The sequence below is a fragment of the Pocillopora damicornis genome, chromosome 8 (assembly GCF_964200805.1).
Source record: "Pocillopora damicornis chromosome 8, jaPocDami1.2, whole genome shotgun sequence".
In the NCBI taxonomy this organism is placed as follows: Eukaryota; Metazoa; Cnidaria; class Anthozoa; order Scleractinia; family Pocilloporidae; genus Pocillopora; species Pocillopora damicornis.
This window is the reverse complement of record NC_142677.1, coordinates 13,920,657-13,938,243: the sequence shown is the minus strand read 5'-3', so window position 1 is coordinate 13,938,243 and position 17,587 is coordinate 13,920,657. Positions and strand designations below refer to the sequence as shown.

General features: G+C 37.7%; 2 protein-coding genes across 2 annotated transcripts; one reads left to right on the top strand and one right to left on the bottom strand.

The window, feature by feature from the left end:
- The first annotated feature begins 731 nt into the window (after window positions 1-731).
- Window positions 732-7,502, top strand: LOC149041501 (uncharacterized). Its single transcript, XM_089214146.1, has 8 exons — window positions 732-818; window positions 1,070-1,226; window positions 2,909-3,171; window positions 3,938-4,067; window positions 4,476-4,583; window positions 5,015-5,193; window positions 6,051-6,381; window positions 6,995-7,502. The coding sequence occupies exons 2-8, from the start codon at window positions 1,160-1,162 to the stop codon at window positions 7,036-7,038; spliced, it is 1,122 nt and encodes a 373-aa protein (XP_089070272.1). The 5' UTR covers window positions 732-818; window positions 1,070-1,159; the 3' UTR covers window positions 7,039-7,502.
- LOC149041500 (uncharacterized) lies at window positions 7,361-15,725 on the bottom strand. The gene is made up of 7 exons (XM_089214169.1): window positions 15,638-15,725; window positions 12,232-12,509; window positions 12,024-12,141; window positions 11,638-11,760; window positions 10,736-10,917; window positions 8,630-8,963; window positions 7,361-8,084 (listed from the first exon to the last, which is right to left on the bottom strand). Exons 1-7 carry the CDS (start codon window positions 15,708-15,710, stop codon window positions 8,041-8,043), a joined length of 1,152 nt encoding a protein of 383 aa, XP_089070295.1. The 5' UTR covers window positions 15,711-15,725; the 3' UTR covers window positions 7,361-8,040.
- Between the last annotated feature and the right edge of the window lie 1,862 nt (window positions 15,726-17,587).

Genomic DNA, 17,587 nt, shown 5'->3' with positions numbered 1-17,587 from the left:
CCAGAGAACTCTGGATAGAGATCGGGGAAACGCCTGCCAGCTGTCACAACCGCTGAGAAACTTTTTTCGAGCGAAGAGAAGAGCAAAATTTTAACAAGCATCGATTTGATTATTGTAGCGACCGTAGTACGCACCCAAGACGCATCATAGTACGTCTTATTTATGTATATTTGCATGTAGCTCCATTTTAGTGGCCTTTGCGTATAACGCACTAAGCTTTAACTTTTAAATCTTAACGCATATGGGCATTGATACAGAGTCACTGACCTAAACCTAGAATTCATGAATAAGGATTTTTGTTCTTCGTGTTTTGATACTTAGTTTTGTGATTGATTTATTCTATGCCCACGTTTCTTCTTGACGAGGAAAGAAAAACTGAAAGGCAAAGAATGTGAGTATAACTGGTTGAATCCTCGACTGATAATATAATGACTATATCCGTTGAACATACTGATTAGTTGGTTGTGGGGCCTGGGTTGTCAAAGTGCTTAGATTGACAGCCCGTGTTCCCGCCCGTGAATTACGAGGCAAAATGCATAAACTCGCGTTTCTACACTAAATTCTGTGGGGATACACAGAATTTTATTTCTGTAATATCCTATTAAGGCAGGAACCCCTCTGTGTGAACTTGGTTATCTTCTTCACTGCGTGATGTCATTCACTGGTTTCCAGCAGGCTCGATATTTTCTTTTTTGTCATCTTAACAAACCAGTGTTTAGATAGTCGAAATAAAACAAGCAGCTGAATTAACTTCATTCTCAATATCTCTGACTATTTACGGAAGGCAGAGTGAATTCTTACTCTTCGAAGTATTTAAGGTAATAGGGAAGTTCATTTCCCTTGCTTCAAATTCATTTTCAGACATAATCACCATTCTAAACAACAACAAAAAAGGAAGACAGGAAAAAGGGAGGAAATAACTCAAATCACACACATCAAAGGAATCCAAATATTCTCGTTGAACTGCGAGGTAAATCTTCCGTCAGACGCCGGTTCCGTCGACTTAGGCTCTTAATCCCCCTTCAGACGCTGTGCCCGTTGACTTAGGCTTTTAATCTCCCTCTTGCAGGCGATGTCTCCGTCGAGTTAGGCTGTTACGCTTACGGCAGACGCTGAGACCGTTTGATGCGATCATCGGAATGACTCCTCCAAAACAACGATGATGACAATGAGTGTAAGGCTTATATGGCTGGCTCTATATCACTTTTACACTACAATCAGTGCAGGTATTGATATATGGTTTATGTCAAAATCAACTGCTTGTATAGGGGATACATTTTAATGGGGCAATGGTTTTCAGTACTGCATAGTCTATATAAGGCAAAAAGTGACAGATCACAATTTTTGCTGGAGTCGACATTAAGGTAATGGAATCCAAACAGAATCCATGCAGAATTGCATGTCTTTCACCGCTGTCGTTTACAAATGCATAACATGGAAATAGCGTAACTTAAAAAGGGCTACAGTTGATAGAACCTTAGCCATGAAGTAGAGAGAGAATACAACCGAAGGAAAGTAGGAAACGAAACAAGGGCCCGAAGTAATTGATATTAGAATGAAACACGAATTTCCCTCGCTGCATGGTTTTAATTGACTTGGTCCTCCTAATTCAGCTCTAATGAAAGTTGAGTAGTCCGTTTTTGCATTCACATTTTTATTCATAAAAATGAAAATCTCCGTTTATTTGAAGGAGTTGATTACGGCGAGCCCTCCTCAGAGCCGCCTTTATGTCACTACGGAGTTAATCATAACCATTACAATTTCCTCAAATGTGACTGGTGCTTTAGCTGATCTATTTTTCACTTATCATGTACAGTTATGAACAGACAGGTAGCCGTTATCGGACACCTGTAATGGGAGAGTTGAAGCATACAATTATACTAAGTCCACTCGACTCGATCCACCAATCACAGAATTGATCAAAATAACCATAGCAACAACCACTTATTCTGAAAAACTGTGTTTTTTCTAAAATAGAGGAATGTTATTTTAGACATTGTCCCTGCCGGAGATGTTTGTCCTAGGTGTATTTTTTCTCGGAAATTGAAACGGTTATGATTAATTGGTAACAGGACTCCGTGACGTCCAACTCTATCTGTAATCATACTCGTGATTGACAAATCGATTTTGTTAATCACTCGTCTGACTACTCGGTCCTATCACCATTATAATCAAAAAGTCGTACAAATGGAACTTCCATAGCAAAGAACGTTTTCATCTTATGGCATTGAAAGTACTTCATTTTCTGACGGCGCTAGACTTTCTCCTTCAGGCAAGCATCCTGGGGAGACCCCTGCCGGAAGGCACAAATGAACGCAAAATAAACAACGGATCTTGGTAAATTGCGAAACTTCCAAATTTAGGAAAACATTTGCAATTTGAAAGTGTATTTTGTTTTTGCAAAGGGCATGAGAGAAATACATAACTTTAAAACGCTCGTGTAGATCGACATTTGCTCTCATGAAACCGTCTATCTGCTCCGACGTAAAGCAAACGCTTGAAAAAATCAGCTCTGAAATCCTTTAGGGTGGCAAATTTGCATATTCAACTCAATCAATAAAACCAGATTATCTTGTAACATAATAATGAAGCTTTTTCTCGTATTTTTGCATTGTCATCCTACTCCCCCAAAAAAAGGTATGGGCGCTGAAAACGTACACTGACGACTTGTTAGTTCTTTCAGCTTGTAAGTTAAAAACAAACATACAAAACAAACGAAAGTAAATCTAGGAAAAGTACTTTCTACCCTACAATTGGATGTTTATATTCTCTACGACGTTCTCTGTCGAACAATTGAAAAAAAAAAAGGGAACCAGTAACCTGATGACAAGGTCTGAGAACTTGTTGTCATTCTCAGAATACTTTGTAACTGATATGCCTTATCCATCGAACTCATTTCATTTCTTAGCAGCTGAAGAAGAATGCCGAGTACTGCTTTATTTTAAACCAATGAAAGACAGAACTCTCCTCAATCATGTTATGATAAGAATAGATATACCAAGAGAAGATGTCTGCAGCATCCGATGTTTCCTTGAACCCAATTGCTTGTCTTATAATGTTGGACCGCTGGAACATAGCAACCGATACTTGTGTGAGATCAGCGACTCCACTGACGTACGACATCCGGGAGACTTGGTTCAGCGGTTAGGATTTACCTACCAGGGAATGAAGGTCTGTTCTTCCGTGATCCACTCCCTAGGGAGTCGACTGAAATGTGTCTTACGTTCAAATCTCTTTTTTGTGCTTTTTACTGGGAAGAGAAATACAAAGTAGGTGTCTTAATGTAGCTATAGCCGCCACTAGAGGTGTAAGCACAAGGAGGCCAATTAGGTGAGCTCGTCCACCTGAGCAGTGTTTTTAAATGTAACTTTAGGTGTATTACCTTTACTCAAAACCAAAATGTGCCACTTGAATAGACTCATTGTCAAATCATTACCAAGAGATTTATCATTTTACGACAAACCCCACCAAAAATGATGTATAAATCTGGAATCAATGGACTACCACTCGTTCATTCTACGTAGAACCAGTTTCGTTCATAGGGAACTTAAGCAAACCACGACGGCGGCGGCAGCAAGGACATGGAAAACAAAAGATCTTATTGGCAGAACAATAGCTCGGCACGTGCGTTTATGAGTCTATGGTATGGTATCTTTGACCAAAAAGACGATCCTTAGAGGATTTGGGTTGTGTTACATTAAAATATATCTTGTCTCCCCCACGAGGCTCTGTAAGATTCTTATGATCCTCCCTCCCCCCCTCATGTTCAGTCAATTTGCTGTAGACCACCTATAAGACTCTGCTGGTGACAACACGACAACTACTTCCCCCCTCCCCCCCCCCCCCTCCTTACCCCAGGTAATAGATAATGACAGGTCCGTTAAAAAAGAGTGTTCCGAAGGGTTTTCTGAGAAAATTATTGTTCTTGTATCATCAGAGTCCATGTAACACTGATGTTTGCGGGAAGAATATGACTTGTCAAGCGGGTTACACCAGCAAAGGATACCGTTGTATGAAAAACATCACGTCGACGCCATTAAACTTCAGCAACCTAGTTGCCAAAGAACGTACGTATCTTCTCTCCTTAGGTTATTTCTCTTATGATAAAACACGACGACAACGACAACACTTTCAATAAAAACACAATATTTGCTAATCAAGACGGATGGAAACTCTCATCGCGATTGTTCGTTTCTTCCAAATCCAAAGCGTCTAAGTTTTATTCCATGAGCGCATAATTATGTCGCGAGATGCTTTAAATTGCTTGACTGTTAATAGCGACCAAATAAATTTGATTTGGAAAAAGCATAAATCTTCATTATTCACTAACTTGGCTTCATCATCTTATCATGTTATATCTAAAAGTTATATATTCCGTTTCTTTCTGCTCATCATGACGAGGTTAAATTATACGGGACGCAGCCTCTGTGGTTTTTTCTCTACTGTACTTATTCGATATAAATTGTTTTCCTCAGACTTTCATAATTGTTCTGATGCACCCAACATAACGGGAGTTTACAATACATCTCACCATGAATGGGGCCTTTTTCCTGTGTACTGTGATCAGACATATGATGGAGGAGGTATCTCATATTCTGTATGATCGGTACAAGTTACATAATGAAACGATAAAAGAAAAATTGGTCTCAATCTGTTCCCAGTCTTCGTTCAGTACTAACTTTTCCCTTGATCAGTGCAAATATAACTGGAGAGCGTAGTCAGTGCCTTGTGGAGACTCCGTCAGTAGCTTTTCGCTCGAGCGTATTCATGGAATTGCTAGATCATCCATTCGTTTCACATGGACGATTGCATTTTTTCCACTGGTGTACGTGACTCCCTTTTCCTCTTTTTCCATCACCTGTTATTTCCATTCGCATTCTAAGCTGTCCAACACTGCTGTTGGATCAGATCAGTGATTCTTTTTTATTTTGTTCCGTAAACGTTAGATGATGGGAGATTTTTCGAGATGACTTAATTCTTAAAATCTTTGTCTAATAAAATTCTCACCTCACAGGCTGGACGATGGTATTAAAAGTTGTTAGTGGCCTCTCTCCATTGGACGTCGGTGGAATTTGGTCGTCACCCTCCCTATATCATGAAAATCTCAACGAAACCTTCGACCTAACGTCAGCTTATCCAACTCATTACAAGAATCGTATTGTACTGAACTGGAAGAATTTTAACCCTAAAGAGGTGAGGAAGGTTAATGAATGAATTACCCCAAACATTCAGTAGTACACATGCCCAAGTAAAAGCATAAGCTTCATTACCTGCAAATGACGCTTGGTACTGAAAGAGCCTCTGCAATCATTTGGGATTAAAGGCGCATAAAAGACAATGCCAATTGAAATCCTTGAAAAATATTTGATTTATGTCGAAGATGCCACAAATTAATATTTTACCCCGTTGAAAAGTAGTTCACCTTCTCAGATGTTCATGTTACTGAATACGAAACTTGTGCCGGGGGCAGTTTGAGAAACGCTTAGATCTACCATATAGTCAAGCAAGGCACCAAGGGTGAGCTTTTCGGATTACTAAAATACACTGTAAACATTTCTCGTGTACTTTTTGTAACTTCTTCGTGTAATCTTTTAGTCTACTAAAAGGATACAATCTTGCTACGAAAGGGCGACATGAGAGGGGCTATCACCTGGTATCATTCCTTGACAATAAGGGCAAATTTAATACACTTGGTTATAGTTTATTACATCTGGGTAAGAATACTGTTGAGCGCAGTAGCTAATGGAATAGTCAAAGCCATGCAGGAACTCAAGCCACCAGGAGATCGTTCAGCAGTCAGGGAACTAATGGAAATTGTGGACTTGTGAACTTTTTCAGAATTTGAAAGTAGCAAATGGATTAGAAACGAGTAATTACTTGAGTAATTAGTATGTTGACTATGATGCGAACTGTTACTAAGGATACAGTATGAAGATCCTATAACCTGGAAAATCTACTCATGTTTTGTGATATCGTAATGTTAAAGTTAACAAAAATTGTCTCTTTACAAAGGGTTAATTTCAGTCGATTTTAACTTCAATGAACCTCAGGTTCGCGTCGTTATATACAAGGAGAGTCAACAAGTCACCTCCCTCAAGTTCAATGCCACTGGTACCGACAACTTGAATTGGTTTTCACATGAAAACCTAATTTACTCACCATGGAGTGATCTCAAGCTGTTCCAATCCGTAAATTTTGGCCTTCTGGGTCCCATAGTTTCCGATCGCTTCTTTGAGATAACTGGCCCTTACACTGGTTGTGAAACTGATATCGGTTGGTTGGTAGTTACTAGTCATCCAGTATGTCCTTGGGACAGACGATCACCTCAGCCTAGTATCCAATACAGCAAGCAGCGCATGGCGTCGCGTATGGAAAATTACGGTAATTTTGATATTGAAATATTTTCGGCATTGTATTCTGTTGATAGGGTACCAATAACTAACAAAAAATTCTGTGGTTCAGGTATTACTTCATCTCATGCTATTCGAGACACCAGATTTTATCGCCTCAGCAGCTTTTTTCTTCCCGACGTAGTCAAAGAAGTCAAAAAGATGAACGAACATCTTCAAAAAAACAAAAGTGGTGATCGTTTCAAAATATCTTAAACGGGGCTTGACCCTTTCCCTTTCCTCCCCTCCCCCCCACACTATTCTCTTTAATCATCAAAGGGCCACGGAAAAACGGTCAAGCAAAACACGAAATTCATGATCACGTCTTCTACTAGTTCGCATTTTCTTCCCATTTCCCGAAAATTAGTCTTTACTTATGGAAAGGTCTTGTATGAACAATCCACATTTACTACCTGGTACGTTGTTACTGTACCTGTTTGTTTCTGCTTGTTTTGTTTGTTTCTTAGTATTCACCAACGAACAGACGTACATCCGCACCATTGACTTTTCACATGCGAAATTCTCACTTCTGAATGAATATCAATTTAATTAAAGAATCATTCAGCCTTTGAAAAAAAAGCCTCTGTTATGATTCCATCTCACAGGAAATGTTGGGATTGCAGACGTCCTCGCCGTGTTTGTTCGCTAACAACAAATCATTTAAAAGGCTTAGCGGAACCTTTTCTAATAACGTCTTTACCGTTGTAGAAAATATTCCTGTGTTGGCATTAACTTTGTCTTTGGGGATCGTGATCTCTTGATTATATCTATAGTTGAAAAATTTAGCTTACAGTTTGTACAGTAAATAGTTTAAACCCAAATGTTACAGTTGAAGTTGTCGAAATGTCAGTCATTACTGCCCACAACAGTTTTGTTCAGGACTACTCTCACCCGGACGATCACAACATAAGATCACAGGTCGCAGTTTGAGCAAAACGCTTTTGAACTCAAAGAAAGCTTACTCCTTGAGATACGATTTTATTGAACTTTTATTCTTTGCAAATCCACTGTATCCTTTAAACAGTAAAGAGGATTTATAAGCAATGAAGTACAACCCTTGTATCAGGTTTAATTCAAAACGAATCAGCTGTTAATCAAGTCTACAACTCAAAGCATTAATCTGTCACCACTTACATTTCTGTTCGGTACGAGCTCTCTAAATGTGACATAACATATCAAATAACCACTCATACAAATCCGAGTTGCTTCTTTACAGTCTTAATAATTATTTCAGGATTCTTTTAATCTAACGGATAAACGTCCATACGAAATCAGGAGTAAAAATGTACTTAGAAGGAGTTCATATTATAATTTTGACCGAACTGTTACATTAAGAGGAAGGGTGAAACCTCGTTATCAGCATATGTATATTCTCTATACTGCTCACAATGTATTTCCTATGATACTTAAAATGAGAATTTATTGAGATTTTATCAATTACATTGATTTCCTTTTTTTTTCTCATTACATTAATGTTTGATTCTGCAGTGATACTTTAAGGAGAAATTAGATGCTTAAGTTGAAAGGTAGGTCGGTCGGTCAGTCAGTTTGGAGGTCTAACAATCAATCAATCAATTAGTCAAGTTTTTTCTTAATTTAATTAGATTACGTCTGTTTGCTTTGTTTATTACTTGACTGGCATCTCTGGTCTTCAACGTATGTACGCAATCATCACCTCAGCAACTCCAACATCAGCTTGAAAAAAAAAAGGTTAAAATAAACATTGATAAGCAATACGTAGTAAATTATTTGTTTAGATCTCACTAAACAAACCATCATCGTAATAACTATCCGTTCTTAAAGATGAATAGTGTACAAAAACATTAAAAAATCACAAATCAGATTTAGTTTGCTCTAGCCTTGTTAACATTTGCGAAGTTTTGTTATAGTTGACTCCCTCCATCATTGTACAACTTTCTCTTAAGTTTAAACTTGGATCTTGTCCTTGTAATTAACAATTATGATTAATTTCCTTAACCCCAGAATAACAGTGTGTAAAAACGTTGAAGAAGAGGATTTTGTCGAATAATCCCAAGAAAATGTCGATTGGATAATTCGAAAAATATATCATAATATCTGGGGATCAGGTATTGTTATATCTCCATGGTCATTAATGTTAAAATTGAAAGAATATCTACGAAACCATTGGACAGGGTTTTTCAGGGCACATAATCATCACTAACAAACAAACAAACAAACAGTTACAAGGGTATTACAAGATTTTCAGAGGCAATATCTACCTTGATTATCATTCCATGTGATATTGTGAGTTTTCTTGCTGTATAGTATTCCTGGGACAACACCTTGTCTTCTTTCCCAGCCACAGTCAGGTCCAGTAATCACAAGCCATCCAGAGTCTAGCTCACATCCCCCGTAGCTGGCAGTAATTTCAAAGCTGCGCACCCCATGGTGGCCATCGATGCGAAAGGGAAATATGTTTTTTGCGTTCCTAAGATCAGTCCATGGTGATTGAATAAAATTTTTTTGTGAAAACCAGTCCAAGTGTGTTGTCCCTTTAGCATTGAATATGATAGACACGACTTCAGTTCCATTTGTGTAAAGTGCTACACGAGCCTACAGTGACAAAAAAATATATATCTTTAACCCTTTCACTCCCAAGATCTTATTAGTGATTCTCCTTACTATCTGCCATACAATTCTTATGATGTTCGTTCAGAGAATTTGGTATTGGATCAACTAATAACCCATAATTGATATTCTTCTCTATTCTCATCACCTGCCTGCTTGATATTGTATTGATATTGTAAGGAGAAATTCTGTCTTGGTCACTTGTGGGGTTGAAGGGTCAAATGAATAAAGGGGGTAAAGTTTCTATACAAACTGTGGTGCTGCGTCGATGCGAGAGTATAACAAGGTAATTTGGTAATATCAACCGAGTTGATGATGTGAAGTGGCCACCGTTAAGTTTCAAAGCTGACGTTTCGAGCGTTAGCCCTTCGTCAAAGCGTCCTGACGAAGGGGTAACGCTTGAGACGTCAGCTTTGCAACTCTTAAAAATAACTTCAATTAAGGTCGGTAATTATTGAAATGTATTTTTTCTTATCTTTTTATTGATTTTACTTCGTGTTTCTTTTGATGTTTTAATTCTTTAATTTTTCTTTTTTTTTCTGTTGTTGTCCCTACATACGCGCAAGCAAGCAGTCAAGATCTGGGATCTGCACCCAACAAATCTGATCATGATTGTTAATTCTCCCTTCTTGCGGCCTCGCCTTTCCTTGTAAATTAATTACGAGAATTTAAGATAAGATAACAATTCCTACCTGATAGATTTGAGTATTCTCATTACCAGTTTGCTGGATAATGTATGGATATTATGGGGAGAAGTTTCATGTTAATCACTTGAAGGGTTAAGGGAGCCTAGCCTAGCCATTCCCATATTTCACAGGTCTCATGGCAAAAGCAGCCAAATAGTACCCTGTGTTACTTCGATGCTCATTATAAACCGAGAAACGCGTTACCTTTTAGCCAAGAATGCAACGTGTAATTAATCTACAACCATTTTAGAAACTTAAAATTTCCGGGCAACAACTTTAGAAGGAAACAAACACTTTCTTCGTGCAAGACTTATAGTTTGGGTTCGAGCCTCAGCCTAAGTCATTTCCCCGGGCTCCTCGACAAGATACTAAACTCTCGCAGGGTAGCAGAAACCTGTCACGGTCACTAAACGAAATTCTGGTTTTAGTTAACCACAAGTATAAAATATTCCCACATGTGCAGGAATTGAGACGATGTTAAAAAGTGTCTTAAGAGGCGGCCCAACACAGATGTAGTTAATTCAGGCTAAAAAACCATAAAAACCTTTAGGCCACGATATTTAACCCTTTTACACCCTAACATCAGTATGCATATTCTCCATACTGTTCACTCTACATTTCCAAAGGTGCTAACAAGGAGAATTTGTTTAAAAATCAAGAGCTTCTTTAGTCGATGATCATTTCTTTTATTCTCATGATCTTAATGTGCCATTGTGGAGTGATTCTCTATGGAGAAATTAGATACTAGTCACTCTCAGGGGTTAAAGGGTTGAAACCGTGAAGGTGTATAACAGCTTTGGTAAAGCACCAAAAAAAACTAAATCAACAGAATATTCGAAATCAAATATCCCCCTATGTTTTAAAAAGTCTTAAGGTTTCCTTTTCTTTACTTTACTTCCTTTTGCAGATCGCTGTTGAGCGGGAAATCGGCGCGCAGCCGGTCATACATCATCTATCTGCGCATGCCTCACACTTGACCAACCGCTGTGTTGAGTTTTCTAGAATTATCTCACACCCTATCTAGGAAGATGTAACCCGTTAGGTCAGCACAGCGTGTTAAGCGGTATTTACCTCTTTAGGACTGAACATTTGCCAACTTTGTACAATACGGTTTTTGTAGTTTCCTCGGTAGGATGAAGTGGTATCTAGGGCAGCGGTAACATTTTCTGAAAATGTGTCGGATGAATTCCAGAACTCCCCAGCAGAAAAGGAAGAATTTATTCCACCAATAACTTTGAATATCATCATCCAACCTTGATTAAAGAACCAAAAAAAGTGGTTTTTAGAAATTGTAAGCTTCTTGCAATCCAGATTTTCCAAATTTTGAATTGTCTCCATGAAACCGCGATTTGAACGCGTTTTTAGTTTATTTCTAACCGCTCTTGCCTCATGTTAATTTGTTCCAGCTTAACCTTTAATGGTCTTAAAATGTATGTAAAAGTAAATACATTTAAGTTTTGCATTTAGAAACAGTTTCAGACTGAAACAGTCCTAAATACTAAAAACTGCCTACTTCATGACATTTTCTTGTTTTTTTCCGCCTCAATAACTGGATATTACATTGTGACTGTTTTCTTTTGACACTAAAGTTTGCTGCCAAGTGACGCAAAAGACAGAAAGAACAGGATGAAGTTTATGTCGGGCAATTTTGAATAGGAATAGGAAAAAACCGGGCGCGCAGCAAACAAAGCGATTTATTGAGTTGAACCATTTGGTGCTTAAAAACCTTCTTGCTGTAAACTTCAGATTTTGGTGAGACTGTCTCCAATGCGCTGATTTATCTTCTAATGACTGTTTAGGTATCAACATTGACTATTAGTGAGACAGTGGGAAAGGGGCAGAAAATCATCCACCTAGGAGCTACAGCATCTTAAATCCAAAGGTTTTCGAAACCAAGTCGCCTCACTACCTCAAAGCAACGACTTCTACGAAAACCACTGAAGTATCTAATTCATGATCAGTGTGCCACATACCTCCACCCTCCGTTGTCTGGTCGCAGTAGACAGGGAAAGGCCCAGATCCGTGATTGAAAATGTTGTAAATCCCAGTTTTCTTGGGAGCTTGAGAGCAGTTCTGAAGCTGAACGGCTGGAAATACTACAAAATACAAAAAAGAGGGGAATGAATCTAGCTATAGGATATTTGGTAAATTACCAGTTTTTTTGCTGGTTTGTTTGGTTGGTTTTTTATTTTTTTTATTTTGTTCCATCAGATGAACTATGACCAGGAGTGGGGAAAAATACATGGATACAATTCTGTAAAGGCTGCTTTAACCATAAAATAAACTTAAGGAAAATCTGCAGATACTATACAGACATGCAGTGCAATGGCGAATCTTGCATCAAATAATTTAAACTTACTTTTTTCACAAAATTCTCCAGAGTAACCGTTCTTACAGATGCACTCGAACATCTCCAGTTTGTGTTTGGCGACAACGCAAGCTCCTCCGTTTTGGCATGGATTGGAAGAACAAGGAAACTTTAAAGGAAAAAGAAACATCAATTACAGCAGTTATTTTTAAGTCGTTTAATGTTGAAATGCTGTTTAATGATAGCGAAAGATTCTTACCGTAAAAGACGAATAGTGATGCCAACTCTTGCTTTCTTTGAGTTTGTCGGGGTCGTTAAACTTGTTGGTGGACAGTAACTCACACCACTTTTTTCCTTCGGCGGCAACGTTCACAGAAACGCAGAGCGGATGGTCAAGACATTTTAAGATGCATTCAAAGTCGTCATATGGCGTAATTACGTCAATTCGGGGTACATTTAGATAATGGAACTTGTCCACTGAAAGCAGATTCTGTCTTGAATTCTGCCCATACTCGGAATCGAAATTAGTACGAGTATCTGTCGGTTGAAGATAATTCTTAAAAGTTAGGATATTCTTAACTGTAATTATTTGGGGGAGAAAAGTACTGATTTCTGCAAACTAGAAACTTTGAATGGGAGTAACTGACGGTTTTGGGTAGATTCTTTCCTTTTACCCGAGAAACTGCTGAAATTAGTATTGTTTCTATCAATAACGAAAGTTTACCATGTTTGCCATTATATTACGTGTTCACGTTACCGTGGGAAATCCAGTCTCTGTCTTTGCTTTAAAGGTTACCCCTCATTTTGGCGAGTGCCTTCAGAAAAACAAGTTACACGCGATTTTCACATGAAACCAAAATAAACTAAATAACAATGAATAGGTTATGCAATGCAGAATTCGATTAAATTGTAGGCTATTCGACTTTGCCTCCTTTAAGGCGAATGAAGCCGGTTGACAGAAAAATGACCAAGCACTATTCTAGCGAATTAACCACAGATCAGTTGTGTGGAATGGTGCTCAGGTATTAAACTAAGACATTTGGAGGCCAAATTTTGCGAAGTATTTCTCGTTTATTCTAAAGGAAATCAGTTTTTCTTTATACTTTGAACTCCTTTACAGCATCTTTAGTCTTTTAAGGATGCTAAAAAATTGCCTCTTGATTGCAATCGAGGCAGATGTGATATTTAGACCAAAGAAGTCATACGTTCTGTTGAAAACCGCTTCTGAATTTACGTGGTGAAAAAAAAATATGTCAAAAAATTAGATTCCGTTAGAGATTAATCCAAAAATATAAATATCGTGGAGGCTTAACTTGTTATAATAAAGATGTTTTGTTTCGTTGATGGTAAATATCATTATAAGATGAAAACAGGATAATGTAAATCTTTTTTTTTTTTTTTGCAACCGTTTCGCGTATGTAAAAATTTTCTGTTGAGGAAATGTTTGACTCGGTTTAGTCTAAATAGCCGCAAGTAACCAACGGTTTTGTTTAAAGTTGGAAAATGCGCATACAGATGTTACACACCTGCGGGAATCACCTGGATTTGTACCCAAAATTGGCTTGAAAAGTTTTCTTTTCACCCTATTTCGGAATGATGATGTTCAATAACATGTTTATGTCAGGAGAGGAACTGCTTGCATTTTCTCCTAAAAATATTACTTAGTTACGAGACATCCATCTACAGAATTGAATGTTAATTACAAAATTGTTAACATGTTCTTTTAGGCTTAAGTGAGGTAGATGTGATGTTTAGAGTAACGAAGTCATACGCTGTGTTGAAACACGCTTCTGATTTTACGTGGTGAAAAAAAAATATGTCCAAGTTAATAAAAGTTTATGACGCCCTAAAAATTAGATTCCGTTAGATATTAATCTAAAAAGGTGAGAAACGAAGAGGCTTCACTTGCTATAATAAAGATGTTCTGTTTTGATTGTGGTAAATAACATTATATGATAAGATAATGATAAGTTTTTTTTTGCAACAGTTGACTCGGTAATTGCTTTTTCGTTTACGTAAACATTATTTCCTAAGGGAATTTTTGACTCGGTTTAGTTTAAATAGCTGTAGGTAACAAACGGTTCTGTTTAAAGTTGAAAAATAAGTATCCGGTGTTACTCACCGGCGGGAATTACCTGAATTTGTACCCAAAATCGGCTCGTAAAGTTTTCCTTTTCACCCTATTTCAGTATGATGATGTTCAATAACATGTTCATGTCAGGAGAGGAACTACTTGCATTTTCTCATAAATACCTCACTTAGGTTACGGAGACATCCACCAACGAAATTAAATGTTTATTAAGAAACTGTTAACTTGTCCTTTTAGGCCTATATTAATTGTTTTTACAAGGCTTTCCTACGTTGCTGAGCCTTCAAGTACTGCAAAGTGGAATAATTGCCACCTCGGTAAATTCCTTCATTTGTGAGATTTGAAATTTTGCTTGTAGTACTGGGTGAATGGCAGATAAAAGTTCGTCATGTTTTTTTTTTCTTAAGTGCTTCCTAAGTGCTTTTTCGTGTATGTAAACATTAATTTTTGGGGGAATTTTCAACTCATTTTATTTTAGATTGCCGCAGGCAACTAACGGTTCTGTTTGAGGCTGGAAAAAGCGTTCCCAGATGTTACTCACCGGTGGGAATCACCTGAATTTGTACCCAAAACTGAATTGGCTCGAAAATTTTTGCTTTTCACCCTATTTCAGAATGATGATGTTCAATAACATGTCTATGTCAGGAGAGGAGCTGCTTGCATTTTCTCATAAATATTTTACTTAGGTTACGACACATCCATCTACGAAATTGAGTGTTAATTAGGAAGCTGTCAACATGTCCGTTTAGGCTTATCTTATTTGTTTTTACAAGGCTTACCTACGGTGCTTTTAAGTTCCGCAAAGCGGAATTAATTGCCCCTTTGGTAAATTCCTTCATTTGTAAGAGTTGAAATTTTGCTTGAAGTACGCCTCATAAAAATAATCTGGGTGAATGGCAGATAAGAGTTCGTCATGTTTTTTTAATGAGCAAATGAGGTAGCACACTTGGGCTCACAACTTCTCTAAAATTATTAAAATATACTATCCTCCAATTGTAAAAGATAAAACAGAAATGTCTGGATGTGCTCTTCGGTAATTTGTTGCGATTTCTTACGGTGCGATTTTATCGCATCGCACTTTAATTTTTCCCATCTTCAACAGTCCACGAAACACATACAGCTGGTTATTTAAACAAAGTTTATCATTTGTTTAACAAAAGCGAGTTCTAAGCCATCTTCTATTTGGCCGAACCTTTCATCTGAACTTTTATTTTTGTGAACAGTGTCAAGAGGGCCGAAAGCGAATAGTGGAAGGACATTCATTCAATTAAATCAACCCCCCTATAGAGAATCCTCGAAATCCAATGATTAGGTAAAACCGTGGTTTCGGTTAGTTTGGCATCGTGCAAATAACCGGCCCATTATGTCAAAGAACAAACAGCAGTAAATGCTAACGTGCTATTTCCATCAGAAAATTGAAAAGCCGCCATCTGTATCTTGCAGGAAACATTGAAAACACGATAACAATGACACCGTTGCTTTATTTTCTGTCAATCGCGCCTCTTTTTTTACGGTAGTAGTGAAAGAATCGATTTCTCAGTTTTCATTTGTCAAAGAACATACGTGAATAACCAACCTTCTGACCAGACAATCTTGGGTATCATTGAACACAGCTCCAGTAACAGAAAACAGATCCAAGTGAAAGACATGGCACAAAGTCATACAGACATGGAGTACAAACTGAATTTTTCCCACCTGTACTAAGCGTGATCTTAGCTTCATTTAACTTCATGTTTACTTTTCAACCTATAGCTGTCTAGAGTCTATGTGCCTTTTATGGTATAATTTTATTGAACAAGAAGTCTACGCGAGGAATAAATATGAGGAAAATTCAAATATTAATTTTACAGAATGCCAAAGCGTAAACTTCGTTTCCATGGCCAGTTTCGCTACATAAAGGCTGCAATGATGAAAGGCCATTAATTTTCAAGGTTATTTCTCTCACTAACTTTACACCTACCCACCGTTATCGAACTTATACAAAGTTGTTTGAAATTCCCATCTTATTTAAAAACTAACACAACAACTATACCACTGTGTTAATTAACAATTTATTTGCGTTACGAAGCTAAGCAGATATTTTATTCCTGCACGTTCTGAATGGCAATGTGTGTTTATCAGTGAGTGTTTCGATATGTCTTTAGTTATGTGCTAACTAATTTGAATCACGGTATATAAGTGTTGAGTAATAAGAACTAAGAGTTAGTCCGTCGGGTCTGTGAACACATCTGGAAGGGCAACTAGCAGCAACTTGATTATTAGTTTCAAGTTCTCGATAAGATGCATTAAACCTCAAAACGCCATGAAAAGTAGTTCCTTAGAGAGAGCGAAACGCGCGTCAAATGAAGGTATTGCATTAGTATCGAAAAGAATAAAAGCCATTAAGCTATTTAATAAAAGCGAGTTTCGTTGGCAAGTTACGGTCAACGAATATCTCTCTGACAAGCTCGCGTCAAATTCTGATGACGAAAAGAAAATGTCTCGAGCAGAGAGAATACGGCGGATAAAGATAAGCGTCGTTGGCAGTAACAAGCCACTTCTTCTTCAAAACCAACGAGTTACAGTCAAGCACCTTGGTATGATTTTGCAGTCATTTTGCGTATAACGTTAAGGCAGAAGTTTTACTTCTCAACATTTCATTCAGATCATTCATTGGCTGGCATCCTTGGTCTTCAACGTACATACACAACCATGACCTCAGCGCCCCCGACGTCGGCTTGAGAAAAGAATATAACAAAAAAAACTAGCGATAAATAATACATAGTAAACTATTGATTGAGATCTCATAAAATAGATTGTTAACATAATACATAATCCATAATTAGAGATAGATGGAGAAAAGAAAACAAATAAAAAGTTAGCAAAAGTGACCTTTTCCGAGTGAAACCGGATTTAGAGCACCGGCCTTTTAATCATCGGAGAGGTTAAATTTCAGATGACTCGTGCAGTTATTACACTTCTCCTCTCAATTTCCTAACGGAATTTTGCCCAATAATTAACAATTGCAATTAAATTCTGACACTCGGATGAAATAAAGAGGGGGAGAGGGGAGCGCTGAGGCGTCTTAAAAATATCACTATTACACCATATTTAAGAAAGGTCGACATGGCAATCTGGCGAGTACTCTCCATTTGACACAGCGAGACCCTCCCCCCCTCCCACTCCATCCCGCTTCAAAAATCCTGGTCACGCCCTTGAAGAAGAAAAGGAGATTGCCGAGTTATCCAAGGAGGAGTCGACTAGAACAGTTACGACTATCTCAGCAAGTTATTACATACCATTATATCTGCTTTAATAAAAAAAAAGAAATAAAAAATGAATGACAACGAAACCATTCCATTAGGTCTGTTTAGGAAATATCTCGTTATTTCCCTGATTTGATAACAAAAACAAACAAACAAACAAACAAACAAACAAAAACAGTAATAAAGGTGTTCCAAGATTTCATACATCAATTTTCACCATAGCAGAAGTATTTCAAGAATTTTAAAATCAATTTCTACCTTGGACATTATTCCATGTGATT